At 40.4% G+C, this 16,012-nt stretch overlaps 1 protein-coding gene across 1 annotated transcript; it reads left to right on the top strand.

The window, feature by feature from the left end:
• The first annotated feature begins 8,230 nt into the window (after positions 1–8,230).
• Positions 8,231–14,958, top strand: LOC310989303 (uncharacterized protein). The gene is made up of 11 exons (XM_083976320.1): positions 8,231–9,401; positions 9,489–9,573; positions 9,824–9,973; positions 10,086–10,240; positions 10,371–10,507; positions 10,600–10,693; positions 10,780–10,891; positions 10,970–11,196; positions 11,541–11,712; positions 11,935–12,062; positions 12,173–14,958. The coding sequence occupies exons 2-11, from the start codon at positions 9,492–9,494 to the stop codon at positions 12,488–12,490; spliced, it is 1,575 nt and encodes a 524-aa protein (XP_083832446.1). The 5' UTR covers positions 8,231–9,401; positions 9,489–9,491; the 3' UTR covers positions 12,491–14,958.
• The last annotated feature ends 1,054 nt before the right edge of the window (positions 14,959–16,012 follow it).

The following is a 16,012-nucleotide window of genomic DNA, read 5'->3' as shown; positions in this document are numbered from 1 at the left end:
AGGGGCCTGTTGCTTGCGTTTCAGACAGGATGGACCTACTGAGCTCATTTCCCTTCATCTTAAACTGTCTGAAACCCACATTTGGCTTACCTGCTTCTGCTGCATGCTGAGCACCAATAAGCCCTTTTGGGCCTGTTTTCATGGAACATTTTAAAAGTGGAACTCGAAAAGACTCCTCACTCCTCTCAAATAGCTAGTTAAAGACAAATACTATAAATAATAATGAAAGAAACAGCTGTATTGCCCTGGCCTAACAAACAACACAGTGTGCTGAGTGCAATGCTGCCACTTTTGTACCATTCAGTCCTTTTTTTTCTCTCCTTTATTTATTTATTTTTTTAACAGTTTTGCTGTCTGAGCTGGGAAGGAACATGCTTGACCCATTGCCCTAGTTGCTGTGGCAGGAAGAGAAGCTGTGACTTCAAGATTATGGATGAAATTTTATTCAAGAGATTTTGTTTTTGTCATGGTAAGTCGTGAACAATTTTCTGAAAACATTGCAATCTTTGCCTTTGAGTACTACGTCTAATCACCCTTGAGTCCACTCCAGGTGTCAGGCACGAGCATGGGTGCCAAGATGGCTCCGAGCTTCGCCTCACTATACTGTGGACTCTTTGAACAGGAAGTTATCTTCAACCAGCACCACAACCTGTACCTGCCCCTCATCTCCCACTGGAAGAGATACATTGATGACATCTTCTTCATCTGGACAGGTTCAGAAGCAGAACTCATTGAGTTCCACACTTTCATCAACACCAACAACCATCATTTGAAATTCACCATTGAATACAATACACACAAGATGAACTTTTTAGACATTTTGGTGTACAGAGACACTGACAGACTGGGCACTGACCTCTACCGTAAAAGCACTGACAGGAACTCCATCCTTCATGGACAATCCTTCCATCCTATTCCTCTCAAGAGGAGTCTGCCGATTCCCAGTTCAATCGGGTACGTCGCATCTGCAGCTCTGACGCAGACTATCATGCTCAAGCCTCTGTCTTAGAAAAAAGGTTCCCGGAGAAACAATACAAACAAGACTGGGTTTCACATGCACATGATTGTTTTGATGCTGTATCCCAATCTCAATGTCTTAACAGCACGTGCTCAAAAGCCACTGAGCGTAGAGTTAATTGCATTATTCAATACTCACCTCTGGGCAGAGACTTCCAAAAAATCATCAATTAACACTGGCATATTATCAACTCTGACCCCTCGCTCACATGCTTCTCTTCACCCCCTCGTGTTGTGTTTAAGAGACCCCCTAACCTTAGAAATATGTTGGTTAGAGCACACCTTACATCTGTGACTCCACCTCATTTTCTGCAGGCTGTTCCCGCAGGCAATTACAGGTGTGGAAACTGTCCCCAGTGTAACTTCACGCATAAGACATCCACATTCAATCACCCACGGACAGGGAAGCCTTTCAACATCAATGGGGTCATCACATGTAACACTAAAAATGTTATATACCTGCTCAAGTGCCCATGTGGCTTGGCATACGTGGGTAAGACCATCAGGCCACTCAAGACAAGAATCTCTGAACACAGATCTAACATTCGAAACCATGACACCAGAAGCCCAGTGGCACTGCATTTCACACAAGCGTCTCACAATGTTTCTGCACTCAGGTATATAGGCATAGACTCTATGTGAGACAGCCCCCACGAGGCGGTGACATCAACACCTTGGTATTGAAAAGAGAAGCTTTTTGGATATATACACTAGACACGCTCTCTCCGAAAGGGCTCAATATAGATTTTGATTTGAGGCCTTTTCTGTGAAGCCCTTTCTGCTATTTCTGCCTGTTGTATCCTGTGTGCCTCCCCTGTTTGAGTTCATTAGATGCCTCCTGTACAGACATTGCTTAGACAGTAGTTGGTGTGTTGCTATTGTCTTTCTTCTGCTACTACTGTGCTAGATTCTTGTTGTGAATTATTCTTTGTGTATTGGATTTTCTACTGTCCATGGTGATAGTGAAAAATGCTTTGTGTATTGGATTTTCTACTGTGAATACTGTGATAGTGAAAAAAACTTGTGTATTTGATTTTCTACTGTCAGTATTGTGATAGTTGATAGTGTTTTATTTCTTTGTATACATCAAGATCGTAATCATTCACACCTGTGGCTCACTAGGCCTGATTGTGTCATGTGATCCCTGGGGGATGATTTAGGACAGTGCGCCCTCACTCAATCCTTGATGTCTGACGAAGGGCTTGCCCCGAAAGTTACACAATAAATTGATGGGAGCCATCTCTGCTGTGCGGACTTCCCTTTCTTTTCATTGTGTGTGTGTGTGTGTGTGTGTCAGCGCTGCACACACAGACACAGCGTCGGAGCGGTGAATGTAACAATAACTTGCAGATCACCTGAGTCTCGTAGTTACTGTGCGTCAGAGCAATAAACAGTGAAGTTGTTGATGAATATTTAGCTTTTTACTATAGCTTTGAGACTGACTGAGTGAGCAGAGCAGGTTAGCGCGTCGCTGTCCGGCAACCTGGAGTCTGGTGGGTAGGGGAGGGGGGACAACGCGCTGCTGTGTTTTGAATTTGACTGCAGCAACATTTTTGGCCACATTCTTACATATCGTACCTTTAACTGTAATACGAAGGTGGCTCTCTTTTAACCCGGCTCGATCACCATCGTCCCGACCAGGTTATGTTCAGAGTTTTGAAAGTCCAGCGGGGCTGGATCAGAGCCAGCGTTTGCAAGGAGGGAGAGATCGCGCTGATCTGCTGCTGTTCTCTGAGCAGCTCCTACAGATGTTCAGCTGAGGGAATACGCTGCTCACCCGTTGATCAAAAATTAAATTACTGCATAATTGAGCATGCAGCCATTGAGTGAAGTATTTTAGCACCATTCACCCCCGTTTGTATCTGTGGATTTAGACAGCAGACGCCATGGAAACTTGCTCATTAGGCTGAGATTGGGAAAATAAACGTGAAAAGAAATGTGGAAATTTAAAACAATAACTTTAATATTCCACAATGCTTTGCCTAGCTCACATCTTTAACAGGCAATAAACATTGTTGTGTAACGTCTTTGATTTATGTGAACCTCCAGTCTCACACATGTTTACAATAAATACGCAGTTAGTCTGGGGGGGTACCAGCATTTTGTCTGCACACCTCCCTACCCAGCAAACTGTCCATGAACGTATTCTGAGCTCTTCAAAGAAGAAGGAAACACAAGACCAGTCTGTGTTCTCATTGAGCACCTTCAGAGGTGATTTGATGGGAGTCAGCTTCTGCCCTTAATCTACAGGGGCCACAAATGGTCACCAAATGGTTTAATGGCCCTGAAAACAAAACAGGAGAAACATATGGCACAGCAGCCCTCAACCCAGCTGTCAGCTGAACACTTAAAGGAAACTCTGCCTTGCCATGTGAGAGATGGTATTTTCCACCATCATCAACCAAGCTGCAGATGAGGTCATGGGCTGTGGAGGGATGGTGCTGCTTCTCTCCAACTGAGTTTCAGACATATTGAAGGTGTTTTGGCATCTTGTCATGGTACAACACCCTATTAAAACATGAAATTCTGCTCCATTTTTATTTTTGCAACTTTCTGTGAATTATCAAAGCACAAGTTAAAGAAGCTTAAAAAGAGAGTCCTGAGGCTTTATTAGCTACACCGCCTAGGGAGTTTTTGCTGATATTCTCAAACTTCAGCATTTGACATACCATTACACTCATAACAGCTGAAAGGAAATGAGTCCGCAAACACTCACACACACTTGTGGTTATCTTTGTGAGGACACTCGTTAACATATTGCTTACGCCAGCCCCTTGCCATACCTTAAGCATGACTTACTCTCAGTTAACCCTAATTCAAACTCTATCCCTCAAGAAAAAAAAACGTGGCCCGCATGAGGGTGTATCACAAAGTTAGCACCAGGCTAAATGTCCTGACTATAGTTATGTTATGCAACCTTTTTCTATCCCTTATCCTTGACATAATGCATTTTGGTCCTCACAAACCTACAGACGCCACAAGTATAGTAAAGTGAGAGGCTACACACACACACAGTGATTCATGCTTTCCATGGTGCAAGTAATGGTTCAATAAAAGTGTTTTCACAGTCCAATAATCTCCTATAGGGTGACTAAACAGCCTCATCAGTTGGAGCAGAGAGGGGGAGAGGGATCAAGTGTCACAACCGTGTTATACAGCAAGAGTCTTTCAAGATGAATCTCACCTAAGAAGTAATAAAAGGTCTCTGTTATGCTCAAAGTCATCTATGATGAAGGGCTTTAATATATGAATATTTAGTATAGTAAATATTCATGATATATTGGTTCCTCAGAAACATCTATAGCATTACCCATGCAATCAAAAGCATCTATGTGAACTGGAAGTCACTGGAACCCTATGAAAAGTCCTATCTATAATTCATTTAAGATAATAACACTTTGTTTTTTGTTTTGTAATTACATACATGAAGAAATATTCCTGTTTCAGAGTTTGTGGTATTCGGTTTTTTGTTTGTTTGTTTTGGAAGAGTGGGACATATCTGATTGAGATGGGCAAACACTGTGCACACAACCCTAAATTGGTTGTGTCTGACTTAACATAAAATTCGGTGGAATTTCTGCCAGATCAGTTTTAATTTGATGTGCAATTTTAGGGAGGGTCACAGTGTCTGATGAACTGCCTGATGAATCAATGATCTGGTTCTCACATAGTTGGATTTTTGCAACGTCACAAGTCTTTTTGGTTGTCTGTCTGCAACTTGATCACCTCCACGATGTGATTTCCCTTTGGTCAAGAGATAAACTGTCCTGACTCAATCTGGTGTATTGTACCTTGAGCTAAACCAATTTTGTCAAATACAATTTTGAATTTAACATTGAGATTAGATCTCCTGTATGTGATATGTTACAACCCTTACTAGACAGATTTTAGCATATGACATGACATACAAAGAAGGTTCAGCTGGGTTTGAAAGTCATGATCACACGTGCATTGGGTCCCACATGGATGTTACATGTTTACATAGGCAGAATCCTTTGGTCGTATTGATGTTGCCTAGATTAGTGGCTTGAATGCATCTAAAAAGCACATGGTCATTATAGAGTGAACATGAAAGTAAAGGCAATGTCGTTCATATCATGGGGTTTCTGTAGGATTTTTTTCTTGTTCTCACTTTGTTATAAGGTTGAGGAGGATGATTTTCAGTTGTTCTCACAGTTTGGGGATTTTGAGGCACTTCAAGACTGGCTTGATAGAGCAGTGTGTATCAAATGAAAGCAAGCGCATGCATGTAGACAGAGAAGTAATAGTCAGCAAACGGAGTACAGTACGATGACAAATACAAAAGCAGCAATTCATTTGTGTATGACTGTCTGAAACAAGCAGTTGAGAGTATTACAGGCTGCTTTCACAGGCTTATGATTAAATCTTTTCCAAGACTTAAAAACTGACTCAACTTCATGTCCAGGAAAATGTCCCTTCATGTTGTACAGCATGTTTTAAGGCCCTATTATTGTCTTTCAGTTTTACATGGGATGTCTCCACACTGGACCAGTCGACCCCGCCCATCCCAGCGCCACAGACAGAAAACCATACGAGATCAAAGGAAAGTAATGAAGTTATCCGTCTACTGCAGGTCTTTCAGCACATGCTTGATGGAAAACTGCAAAGGTTTACTTCCCTCAAGTTTAGTCATACATTAAATACACTTCAAAACTTCTTCCACAGCTTGTGTTGATTTAGGTGCAATCAGTGTTCTTGAATTACTACTGTAAATCATCAATTATTTCTGGTCTTTGATGTATTCTTTAATATTATGGGCGATAAAGTAATTCTGGCCTTTTCCCACTTTGACTGAATGGCTATGTACCAGTTTGTAAAAAAAAAAAAATTATGAACTTAGCCTATGTTAGGAACAATGTCACTGCTACAATTCCACACTCTGGTAACAGCAGATTGAATTTCATTAAGTGTAGAACAACTATAGCTAACCATTAGTTATCAAGAGAAAATGTGTATCCACAATGGGCCTCATCCAATACAGGCCCGGGAGGAGGCCCAGAGGAAGACCCAGGACACGCTAGAGTGACTATGTCACTCGGCTGGCCTGGGAACGCCTTGGGGTCCCCCCGGAAGAGCTGGAGGAAGTGTCCGGTGAGAAGGAAGTCTGGGGATCCCTGCTCCGACTGCTGCCCCCGCGACCCGACACTGGATAAAGCGGTAGACGATGGATGGACGGATGGACAATGGGCCTCATTCACCAAAATCTTCTTAGATTCTTTCTCAAGAAAACTCAACGTCAGATTCATCAACGTGTTCTTAAGCCTCAGAGTTGTTCGCAGCTGTGTTCCTACATTGAAGAATACCATCTCCTCATAAATTGTGAGGGTGCCAGGTGATCCTAATTAACATAGGATTAGCATAGGGTCAGGGGTGCCCAAATTCTTCTCAGTGAAGGACCAAGAATGAATCGGGGTGGAGGGTCGCGGCCCGGGCCAAACTAAACATTCATGTTGCAGTGCATTGAATTAAATATGCCTATAGCATAGCTTAATTGTGCAAAATAAACACCCATGTGAATAATAATATTGATCATTGTGTTTCACTTAAAGCGAAGCAAAGTGACTTTTATCCTACTGGTACTTTGGTTGAGCGGGTCTGCTACCTGTGTAGCAACCCGTAACTCGACCTGTGAACTCGTACCAGTTTCGATCTGGTACGAGTTCATGAACTGAAATGCTAAAACTAAAATCTGCAGAGGGAGCAACTCGTACCAGTTTCGATCTGGTACGAGTTCACGGGTAGGAAGTTACGAGTTTGACTGCTGCTATAGTGCACTTTCACGGGTAACAGGTCGGAAAAACACGAGTTACGGGTTGCCTCGAACAGTACAAAGTTGTAAGTTGTGACTTGAAGTTGTAACTTACGGGTTCAAAAGCCTGCCTGGAACGCAGCATTACTTCCCGTCTCTTCTTCTATGAACACTCCCAGCAGGTTAACAACACTGGTGACAGACTCCACCTAGTGGTCAGAGTCATACAGTACATGCAACATACATCACAGTGGGAAAATAATAATAATTTCAAAAATTTTAAATTTGAGCTTGGGCAGCGGGCCAAAAATAAACAGCCCTGGCATATGCCCCATACGCCCCATCAATGCCTGTAAAAGGGCATGGGACTGCAGGGCTAACAGCACTGAACAGAGAAGGTGAAGTGAGAAAGAAAGTTGAAATGCTAAAACTAAAATCTGCAGAGGGAGCAACAGACTGCAAACATAAAAATAACTTTAGCAGTGAAGTGGAGGAACTGCTACTGGAAGTGAAACAACAACACAGGTGATGTCAGGTGATGGAAAAACTCCTCAGCGACAAGTAGGGAGTAGATGGAGGCCTGTGGGTGGCCAAAAAAAAACATCCACTGATGAGAGTTGTGTGGCAAGCTAACACTACCCCAAACAACCACATAATTTGCCAAGTCATCCTTAACTGAGCCTCTCTCATTCTAAAGTCTAAAATCCCTGTTAAGTGCTTCCAAGAAACCCAGGAGGCATTGCACGTAGCAGATCTAATGATGGGCATGTGGATAATTATGGCATTCTCAGATACAGCGGTGAATGTTGCTCACACGCTGACCTGGCACTTCCTCAGTGGCTCAGCTTCTGCCACGTCGCAAGACTTTGATCAGGTTAAATCTTACCTTAGGATGAACTGTATGTTCTCTAATTTGAAGGATAAATCCAATACTAATACAGTGATTAAAATAACTCTTCTATAAATGGAAACCTTTAATGAAAATCATGTTCTTCAGTGGCACCAAGCTGACAGAACCTGGACATTTCCTATCACTGTCTGATCTGTGCATCTCTTTTTGTCTCTGTTATCCTTGTACAACCGCACTAAATTGTTTTTTTTTGTATACTTACACTTGGTTGTAAACTTTTACCATAATTGTTGGTGGATGCAGGTGTTTTTTGTTTGAAGAATCAATGTGTGAATTTTGAAAACAGACCCACATGATGTAAAGCTGTGAGTAAATGGGGCACAAAACACACTGTTTGGAATCTTTAAACAGAAGTCTTTTTGATATTGATCACTCAGACAGATTGAGTCTACACATTATTTTTGTCGTGGCCATTGCATGTTCATTCATCCTCAGGCTTTATATCATCATCTTTCATCAGTAATGGCTCACAATTTGTCAAAAAAGAAAAAGTTTCCATCTAGAAATGACATGATTTAAAGCTGCTTCACAGTAAAAAATGGGGTGTCAATATTTCAGAGTCAACCTATTTTAACCTAGAAAGAGTATTTACAACTATATGGAGAGTAAACCCACTCTAGAGTAGTAGTTAAAAGTCAGTGTAAAATCCCGCAGACATGCAGTGTAACTTTAACTCCACAGAGAGTAGAGTTAAAAGTCAGTGTAAAATCCTGCAGACATGCAGTGTAACTTTAACTCCACGGAGTGGCATATCCGCGCCAGTCGGTCGTGACGTCTTGAACACTCTGGCGGCACATTGACGGTTAGTCTGGAGCAGAGCGAGTCAGGTCTGGAGTCCTGCCTGGGTCGGTAAGTAACATTATGAACGTTTAATAATTGTTTTCCATCTCAACACGGTTTTATCGGTTCATAAATGTAGATTGAGGACATGTTGCTCATTCCTCTGTTGAATGGCTGTTATGTCGAGTAGCTACACGTCCCATACAATATCAACTTGCTAGCAGTTCAGAAGTTCGACATTTCTCGTTAATTAAGCTGCACCATTAACTGCGTGTCTTTTTCTTCAATGTTGGTACACACAAAGACATGCTGCCTGTCTTATGGTAAAGTTTTATGTTATTGTTTAACTTACTAGTATGCTAATCGTTAAGCTAACCGCGAATTAGCTTGAAGCTAAGAAGTAGCTACACCACGGCATAGCCCCCCTCCCTCTCCCGACATGCGGCCTCAATACTCGATGACTCAAACGGTCAGTTGGTCGGTTTGCCATTTTCTGAACTGGCCAAAGTGGTGCCTTAAAAAATTACACAAAGACAGTGAAGTTGCGCATGCCAGTTAGCCTACTGTACTGTTCCTAGCTCTCACTAAGGAATAAAGTTGTTAAGTTGTGCTTGTCCGTGTCCGGTTCCATTCACACATGGGTTTATTTCTCCATAACGACCAGCTCACTGTGTGAAATTAATAATATGAGACACAATGTTGATAAAAATAGGACTTAACGTTTTAGAAATTGATATTTTAAGCATACATCGGCATGGTATAAGTCCAGTCTCCTTTCCTCTGTGCTCCAAAATGCAGCATTCATTCAATAGATATGTGTAATAAATATTTTTGATTTGTTTATTAACTCAACTATGGCCACTTTGCCTTGTTGTTCACAGTAATCAAGCAGATGTAGGTGTAAAGCGTCAAGCGTGGACCGTGGTAAGTAGGCTCAGGTTATGGAACATGGAACAATGTAAGCACTTTGTTCAACTGTTTTTTTGTTTTTACCTTTGTTTATTTTAATAGAATATGCTGCTCCGTGTGTCATTTGGTGGGGAGCAGAAGTATGTCAGGCTGTCTGACCTAACATTGGATGCCTTCATGAAAGAAGGTGAGTACATCAGGATAACACAATATCACAACCTTTTACTTAGTTAATACACCTAATTCACCATAAAACATTCCTCTGAGTTGATAACTGTTTCTGCTGTGCCTTTAAATGCATGGAATAACCTACTGGCTACTGACAGCATTTTGTGAAGACATGAGGCTCACTCCACTTAGTTATGATTTTGATTCTCATCAAAAGGAAATGGTCTTGTAACTGTAACATAATTTTCCCTTTCCTTCCTTTACTTCAGTGTGCCAAAAATTTAACATACCAGAATGTAGGCAGCCAGATATGAAGGTATTTGACCAATCTGACACAGAAGTTGACGGAGAGGTCTTTGAAGAATTAGTGAAGGAGTCACCTGGAACCTTCCGAGTCATGTTGAGCAATGAAGAACTTGGTAATTACTGACCATTCACAAATGTGTTCATATTAAACTTAAAGGTTTGGATGGGAGTAATAACATTTCTATTTAATATTCTTCTGTTTTGTTCATATTCCTTAATGCACAGATGCTTCTCTGTCGTCATCATCATCATCATGCTCAGCAGCATCTGAAGATACCATCATTCTGAACTTCACGATGGTTGACCCTCCTGAAGAAGCAGCCGCTGCAGAAGGAAGTCAACATAAAAGGCCATGCCACATAAACTTAGAGGCAAAAGAGGTGGGTCGTGGACATAGTTAAATTTAATCTGGATTTTGTTCGATTTGATGGGTAGTGTTTTTCTGTTATAATTTCCCCATTGTACGTATGGTTTAAACACTTCTGACTGTATATTTTGTTTCCATTTAAGTTGATTGAAAAAATCCTCACAACAAAGCCTGGGGGCGAACACATCATGCAAGAGTATGCAAAAACCAAATCCCTGAAAGATGCCTCCAGAAGACAGATGATAAACATACTTGCTGCTGAGATGACACAAACACATGGGTAAGAATAGGCTCTAAAGAAACATTGTTAATATTGGATTGTTTTTAATTGAGTCTAATTGAGTGATTGTCATCATTGAATTCATACACTAGGACGTCCCCCCCTAAAAATGTCAGGGTGATGTACGCACAGGGGATAGTTGCTCTGTTTCCATATCTGGAAGACCCATATTCACAACATGGATATGTAAGTAAAAGGATTCTTACAACACACTTAATTGCCATTAGAAATGTTGATAGCATAGTCAGTCTGCATTTTTTTTAATTACACAGGAACATTACTACGACCCAGAGAGTGGTTCTGGATACCTTGCATGGCGGTTGAAGACCATTCAAAGAAAAGCTGCAGAGGAAAGAGGTGCCCCTGCTAGTAGATCTCCCAAGAGTAAGTATACTTATCAGTTACATATTATGTTGATGAATTGTGTAGGCAGGAGTCAATAAAATTGTGTTTTGTCTCAAGGTGGTGGGCCAGGCCGTGGTCAACCCAGACCCTTCACTGCTGACAAAGTGTTATCGGATGAGGAAGTGGAAGCAGCTATTGCTGTTTTGAAACACTCTGCTGATGAAGACACTGTCCGTGAGAAGATGAAAGCTACCTTCATTTATCGCCATTCAATGGTCAACGATGAAAAGAGAGCAGCAGATGTCTTCTCAGTCTTCCCACGGTTTCTCGATACACCAGGACTGGTAAGTCCACATCTACATCTTCATAAGATGAATCAATGAAATATCCCATACAGCATGTGTTATGGGTACCGGTTGTGTCTGTGAACTGAGAAAATGTCTTACTAATGGCAGGACATGGCAACTTCAGTCGAGTTCTCACACACATTATCTATGCCATGACAGAAACATAAATCATAATGCTAGTTTTGCCTGCACTACACAGTAACTAAATGTATCGCCACCATCGCATTTTACATAACAGCGTCAAATCTATTAAGTCCACAAATGTGGGCGCACATAGTGGGCATCATACATGCAGTGTCTCTCATCTCTCCTTTCTTTGCACTTTGTTTTTTGTATTACAGATAGAACAAGATTTCAGGCTGCTGTTTGATGAACTGACGGCAAACAAATTTTTGGAAAAGTGGCCCACCAGTCTCAAAGCAAAAGTAATCACAGAGTGCCATGGACTTGTACCGAGCACAGAGCTCCTAGATTTGATGAGGAATGCTGAGTCAACAGTTGTGGTTGAGAATGGTAAGACAGTGACTGTTTGTAATTCTGCCAGTTCAACGTACATGTAGCATAGATATTTCATATTTTATATATCTTATACACTGTCTTTTTTATTTTATGATTTTTGGAAACAGGTACAATAACACACTTGACTATGCATTGTACTATACTGTAATATCGATGATATAATGAATTATAACCTATCATTATCTTAATGCTAACCTGATGTTTGTTGCCATTTAGGCTGGGACAGTGACATGTCCGCCATCTTGCTGCTCCTTCATCTCCTGCCACCATCTGCCCAGGGTAGGAAGAGGCCAGGGAAGATGTCTGCAAGTCAGGCTGTGGAACACCTCATCAAATTCATAAAAGTATGCTGGATAGTTGTTTGTCATATGCTTTTCATAACTTCAGTTTCATGTACAGTGATTTATTGCGAGAGACTGGTGACTAAATATTGCTGTTTAATGTTTGATTCTAGGCTGGAACCAGTGTACAGCAGCATCTCAACAACATCAGCCAAAGCAGCCAGCCTTACCTCCTCGCTCAGGGGCCTACGAGAAGCAGCATCCACACCTTCTTCATTGTCATCGACAAGTATGCACTACCATGTAAGGCAACAGGTTCAGTGGGAGCCCTTGACGAACTCTTTAAGGCCCATTACATCTTTGGTACCTCGTACAGTCCTTCCCTTGCTAACTTTTTCACTTTTCTGCAAACAACTATCTACAACATTGACGTTGGGAAAACAAGGGAAACTCCCAGAGTTGCTGAACTGCGAGCAAGAATAATGCATTAGTGTCTGCTTAGATTAAACAATGAGGTGTTTTCTCTGCAGAAGTGACCATGGCAGTCCAAACAGCCTTATAAAGCACCTTAAGGTAATGCATGGTCTCTGTACTGGCCGTACTCTTCATCTTAAATGTGGCCAAGTAGGATGCCCACGTTCTTTTGGTAGCTTTTCTGGCTTTAGAAAACACCTGAACAAGTGCCACGTAAGCGATTCAGTTGATTCTGTAGGAGAAGGTGATTTTTCACCAGACCAAAGTGTTCTTGACACAAATAATGCCACTGATGTTGATGTGTTGTCTGACCATGTAGAAGCAGAGTCTACATTATCTGCAGAAGACCTTGTAAATAGTTGTGCATCTGTCATTTCTGATTTAAAGGCAGCAGGTGTAGGCCAAAGTGTAGTAAACTCTGTTGTGATTTCCATGGAAGAGATTGTTCAAGATATTCAGCAGCATGCTAAAGAAACTGTTGTTCAGCATGTATTCAGTGATGAAAGAGAAAGTGAAACATGCAAGAAAGTTGAAGCATGTTTTGATGGGTTGGAGAATCCTTTCACAATTCTTAATTCAGAATACAAGCGATCCAAATTTTTATCCAGCAAGTGGGAAACTGTAGAACCAGTTGAATGTGTAATTGGCTCCAGATTTGACACAAGACGAAATAAAGAGACTGGGACATATGATCAGATAGTTGTTCAAGATAAATTCATGTATGTTCCAATTTTATCTACATTGGAGTCGATATTTAAAAGTAAGTATGTTGCAGAAATGTTGAAAAAATCAGACACTGATGACTCAAGACTAAGAGATATTTGTGATGGATCTTTTTTCAAGACTCACCCTCTGTTTTCAACTGAAAAGCAAACAGTGCAGATACAAATGTTTTACGATGACTTCGAGGTTGCAAATCCTCTCGGTTCCAAGCGAGGTATTCATAAACTAGGTGCAATATATTTTACCCTAAGAAACTTCTCTCCAAAATGGAATTCATTTTTGGCCAACATACACCTGTGTGCCCTTTTTCATGCACAAGATCTTAAACGGTACGGTTTTAGTGAAGTTCTTGCTCCTGTTGTTCGAGACATTAAAGTTTTAGAGAAAGATGGTATTGAGATTCCCCTATACGGTGGTCGTGTTCGTGGCAGTGTGGTACAGGTAACTGGTGATAATTTAGGCATACATAGCTGGTTTGGTCTGGTGGAGTCGTTCAGTGCAAGGTACTGTTGCAGATTTTGTTTAGCTGAAAAAGGTGACTTTCAAACTGAATTCTCAGAGGAGTCTTCAAAAATTGTGTTGCGCACAAAAGACACCCACACAGCTCACTGTCAAGAAATGGCTGATAATCCATCTCTCCCATATGTTTTTGGTGTGAAGAGGTCAAGCTTATTGAATTCACTGACATATTTTCACACTACTGAGAACTTCTCAGTTGATGTGATGCATGACATTTTGGAGGGAGTGGCCCAGTACGAATTGAAGCTGTTGTTTTTGTATTTTAAAGAACAACATGTTACACTGGAGGAGCTGAATTCAAGAATACAAAGTTTTGATTATGGATTCATGGAGAGAAACAATAGGCCAGTGGCAGTGAATTTAGGTGGAGAGTCTAATGATCTGGGACTGAATGCGGTTCAGTCATGGTGCTTATTGAGGAATACTCCACTCCTCTTTGGAGATTTGGTAACTCCTACTGACCAACATTGGGGCCTACTTCTTTTATTACTACAAATAATAAACATTGTATTTTCTGCCATGGTATCTCAAGGAATGTGTGTATATTTAAAACATTTGATTGTGGAACACCACAAACTGTTCAAGATGTTGTATCCCCAGAAAAACCTTTTACCAAAGCACCATTTTCTTATACATTATCCCCGCTGCATCCAGAAAATAGGACCTGTACTTCATAGTTGGTGCATGCGCTATGAAGGCAAGCATAATTTCTTTAAGAGACAGCTCAAGTCATTTAAAAATATCACCAAAACGCTGGCCAAAAAACACCAGCATCATATGGCATGTATTTGGCGATCTTCAACAACTTTTAGTCGGCTAGACATTGGTCCTGGAAAAATGGTGTCTTTAGAAATGGTAAAAGGTGGTTCTGAAATTGTCGAGGCAATGCAAGTGTCCTCCAATGTTCAAGTTATGAAAGTGAATTGGGCTAAACACAATGGTTTCATTTACCGCAAACATTTGGTTATTTGTGGTGCAGTTGAATGTGAAATGCCTCTCTTTTACCAGATTGAGTCTGTCCTGATAATTCATGAAAAACTGTTGCTGCTCACTTTGCCTTTATTTACTGTAAGTTTTCAAGAACATTTCCATGCGTATGAAGTAACAAGGAGAAAGCAAGATTTTGTTGTCTTTCATGTTGACAAACTGCCTTATCCCAGGCCTTTTGACATACAGATGTCCTATGGAGTGAATGACACAGCTCTTTTTGTTGTTCCGTATTGCTTCATCTGGTGAGCATTAAAGGAAGTTGTGACTGTAACCTCAATTGTTTGTGTTTTATTTGCTATTTGATTATTAATTTATTATTGTTTAGATCAAAGCAGTTCAGTAGTATAGTATATCACCTAAAATTAAAAAATAACACTGTGGAGAAATAAAAATGAAATATTATTACACATTATAGTGTCATTTTAAGAACTAAATTTGGAGTAAAATTAACTCTATAAAGTGTAATCATAATACTCTGAACAGTGTGAACAAACCTCAGTGTTAAATATTTTTAATACATTTCATTGTTAATTTTGACACAGAATTGAGTAAAATTAACTCTATAAAGTGTAATCATATTACTCTGAACAGTGTGAACAAACCTCAGTGTTAAATATTTTTAATACATTTCATTGTTAATTTTGACACAGAATTGAGTAAAATTAACTCTATAAAGTGTAATCATATTACTCTGAACAGTGTGAACAAACCTCAGTGTTAAATATTTTTACACATTTCATTGTTAATTTTGACACTGAATTGAGTAGAATTAACACTGAAAATTTGACACTGGCCATTGAGTAAATTTTACTCTATTTTCGAGTGGGACCAAATGTTATCTGAAATGGAGTTAAATTCGACTCTATAAGAGTTAAATTGACACTTTGTTTTTCATCACTCAGCCCTGGTGTGCACAGGAATGTGCTCTTGTTCAGAGGGGGATTTTGATTCTGGCATGGAAAAGCAATTTATAGAACTCATTTGACACTTAAAGTCTAGCAGATTGGAGTTTGAGCATGTGAAGACGAAGTTAAGAATTGCATGAAAAATAACCAGAGAATACTGTGTCATAAGACACAGTTATAGGCTACATAAGATAAACAAACTAATTTCTTTGATATTTTGTTGTGCAAAGGCCCATTATGTTGTGTCATAGCAAATAGGACATGGACTTATAATGTGACCAAAATCCAAAAGGTTGGTATGCATACAGTTGTTGTTACCCTTTTTGTTCAATGTTTGTTTAGTCTGGAATTTTCACTTGGCAATAATTTCTCTTTCAAATGTATCCGAAATAAACGTTTTGA

The sequence above is a fragment of the Trachurus trachurus genome (genome assembly GCF_905171665.1).
Source record: "Trachurus trachurus genome assembly, chromosome: 7".
NCBI lineage: Eukaryota > Metazoa > Chordata > Actinopteri > Carangiformes > Carangidae > Trachurus > Trachurus trachurus.
The sequence above is the reverse complement of the archived record's forward strand: the minus strand, read 5'-3'. Positions and strand labels throughout refer to the sequence as shown.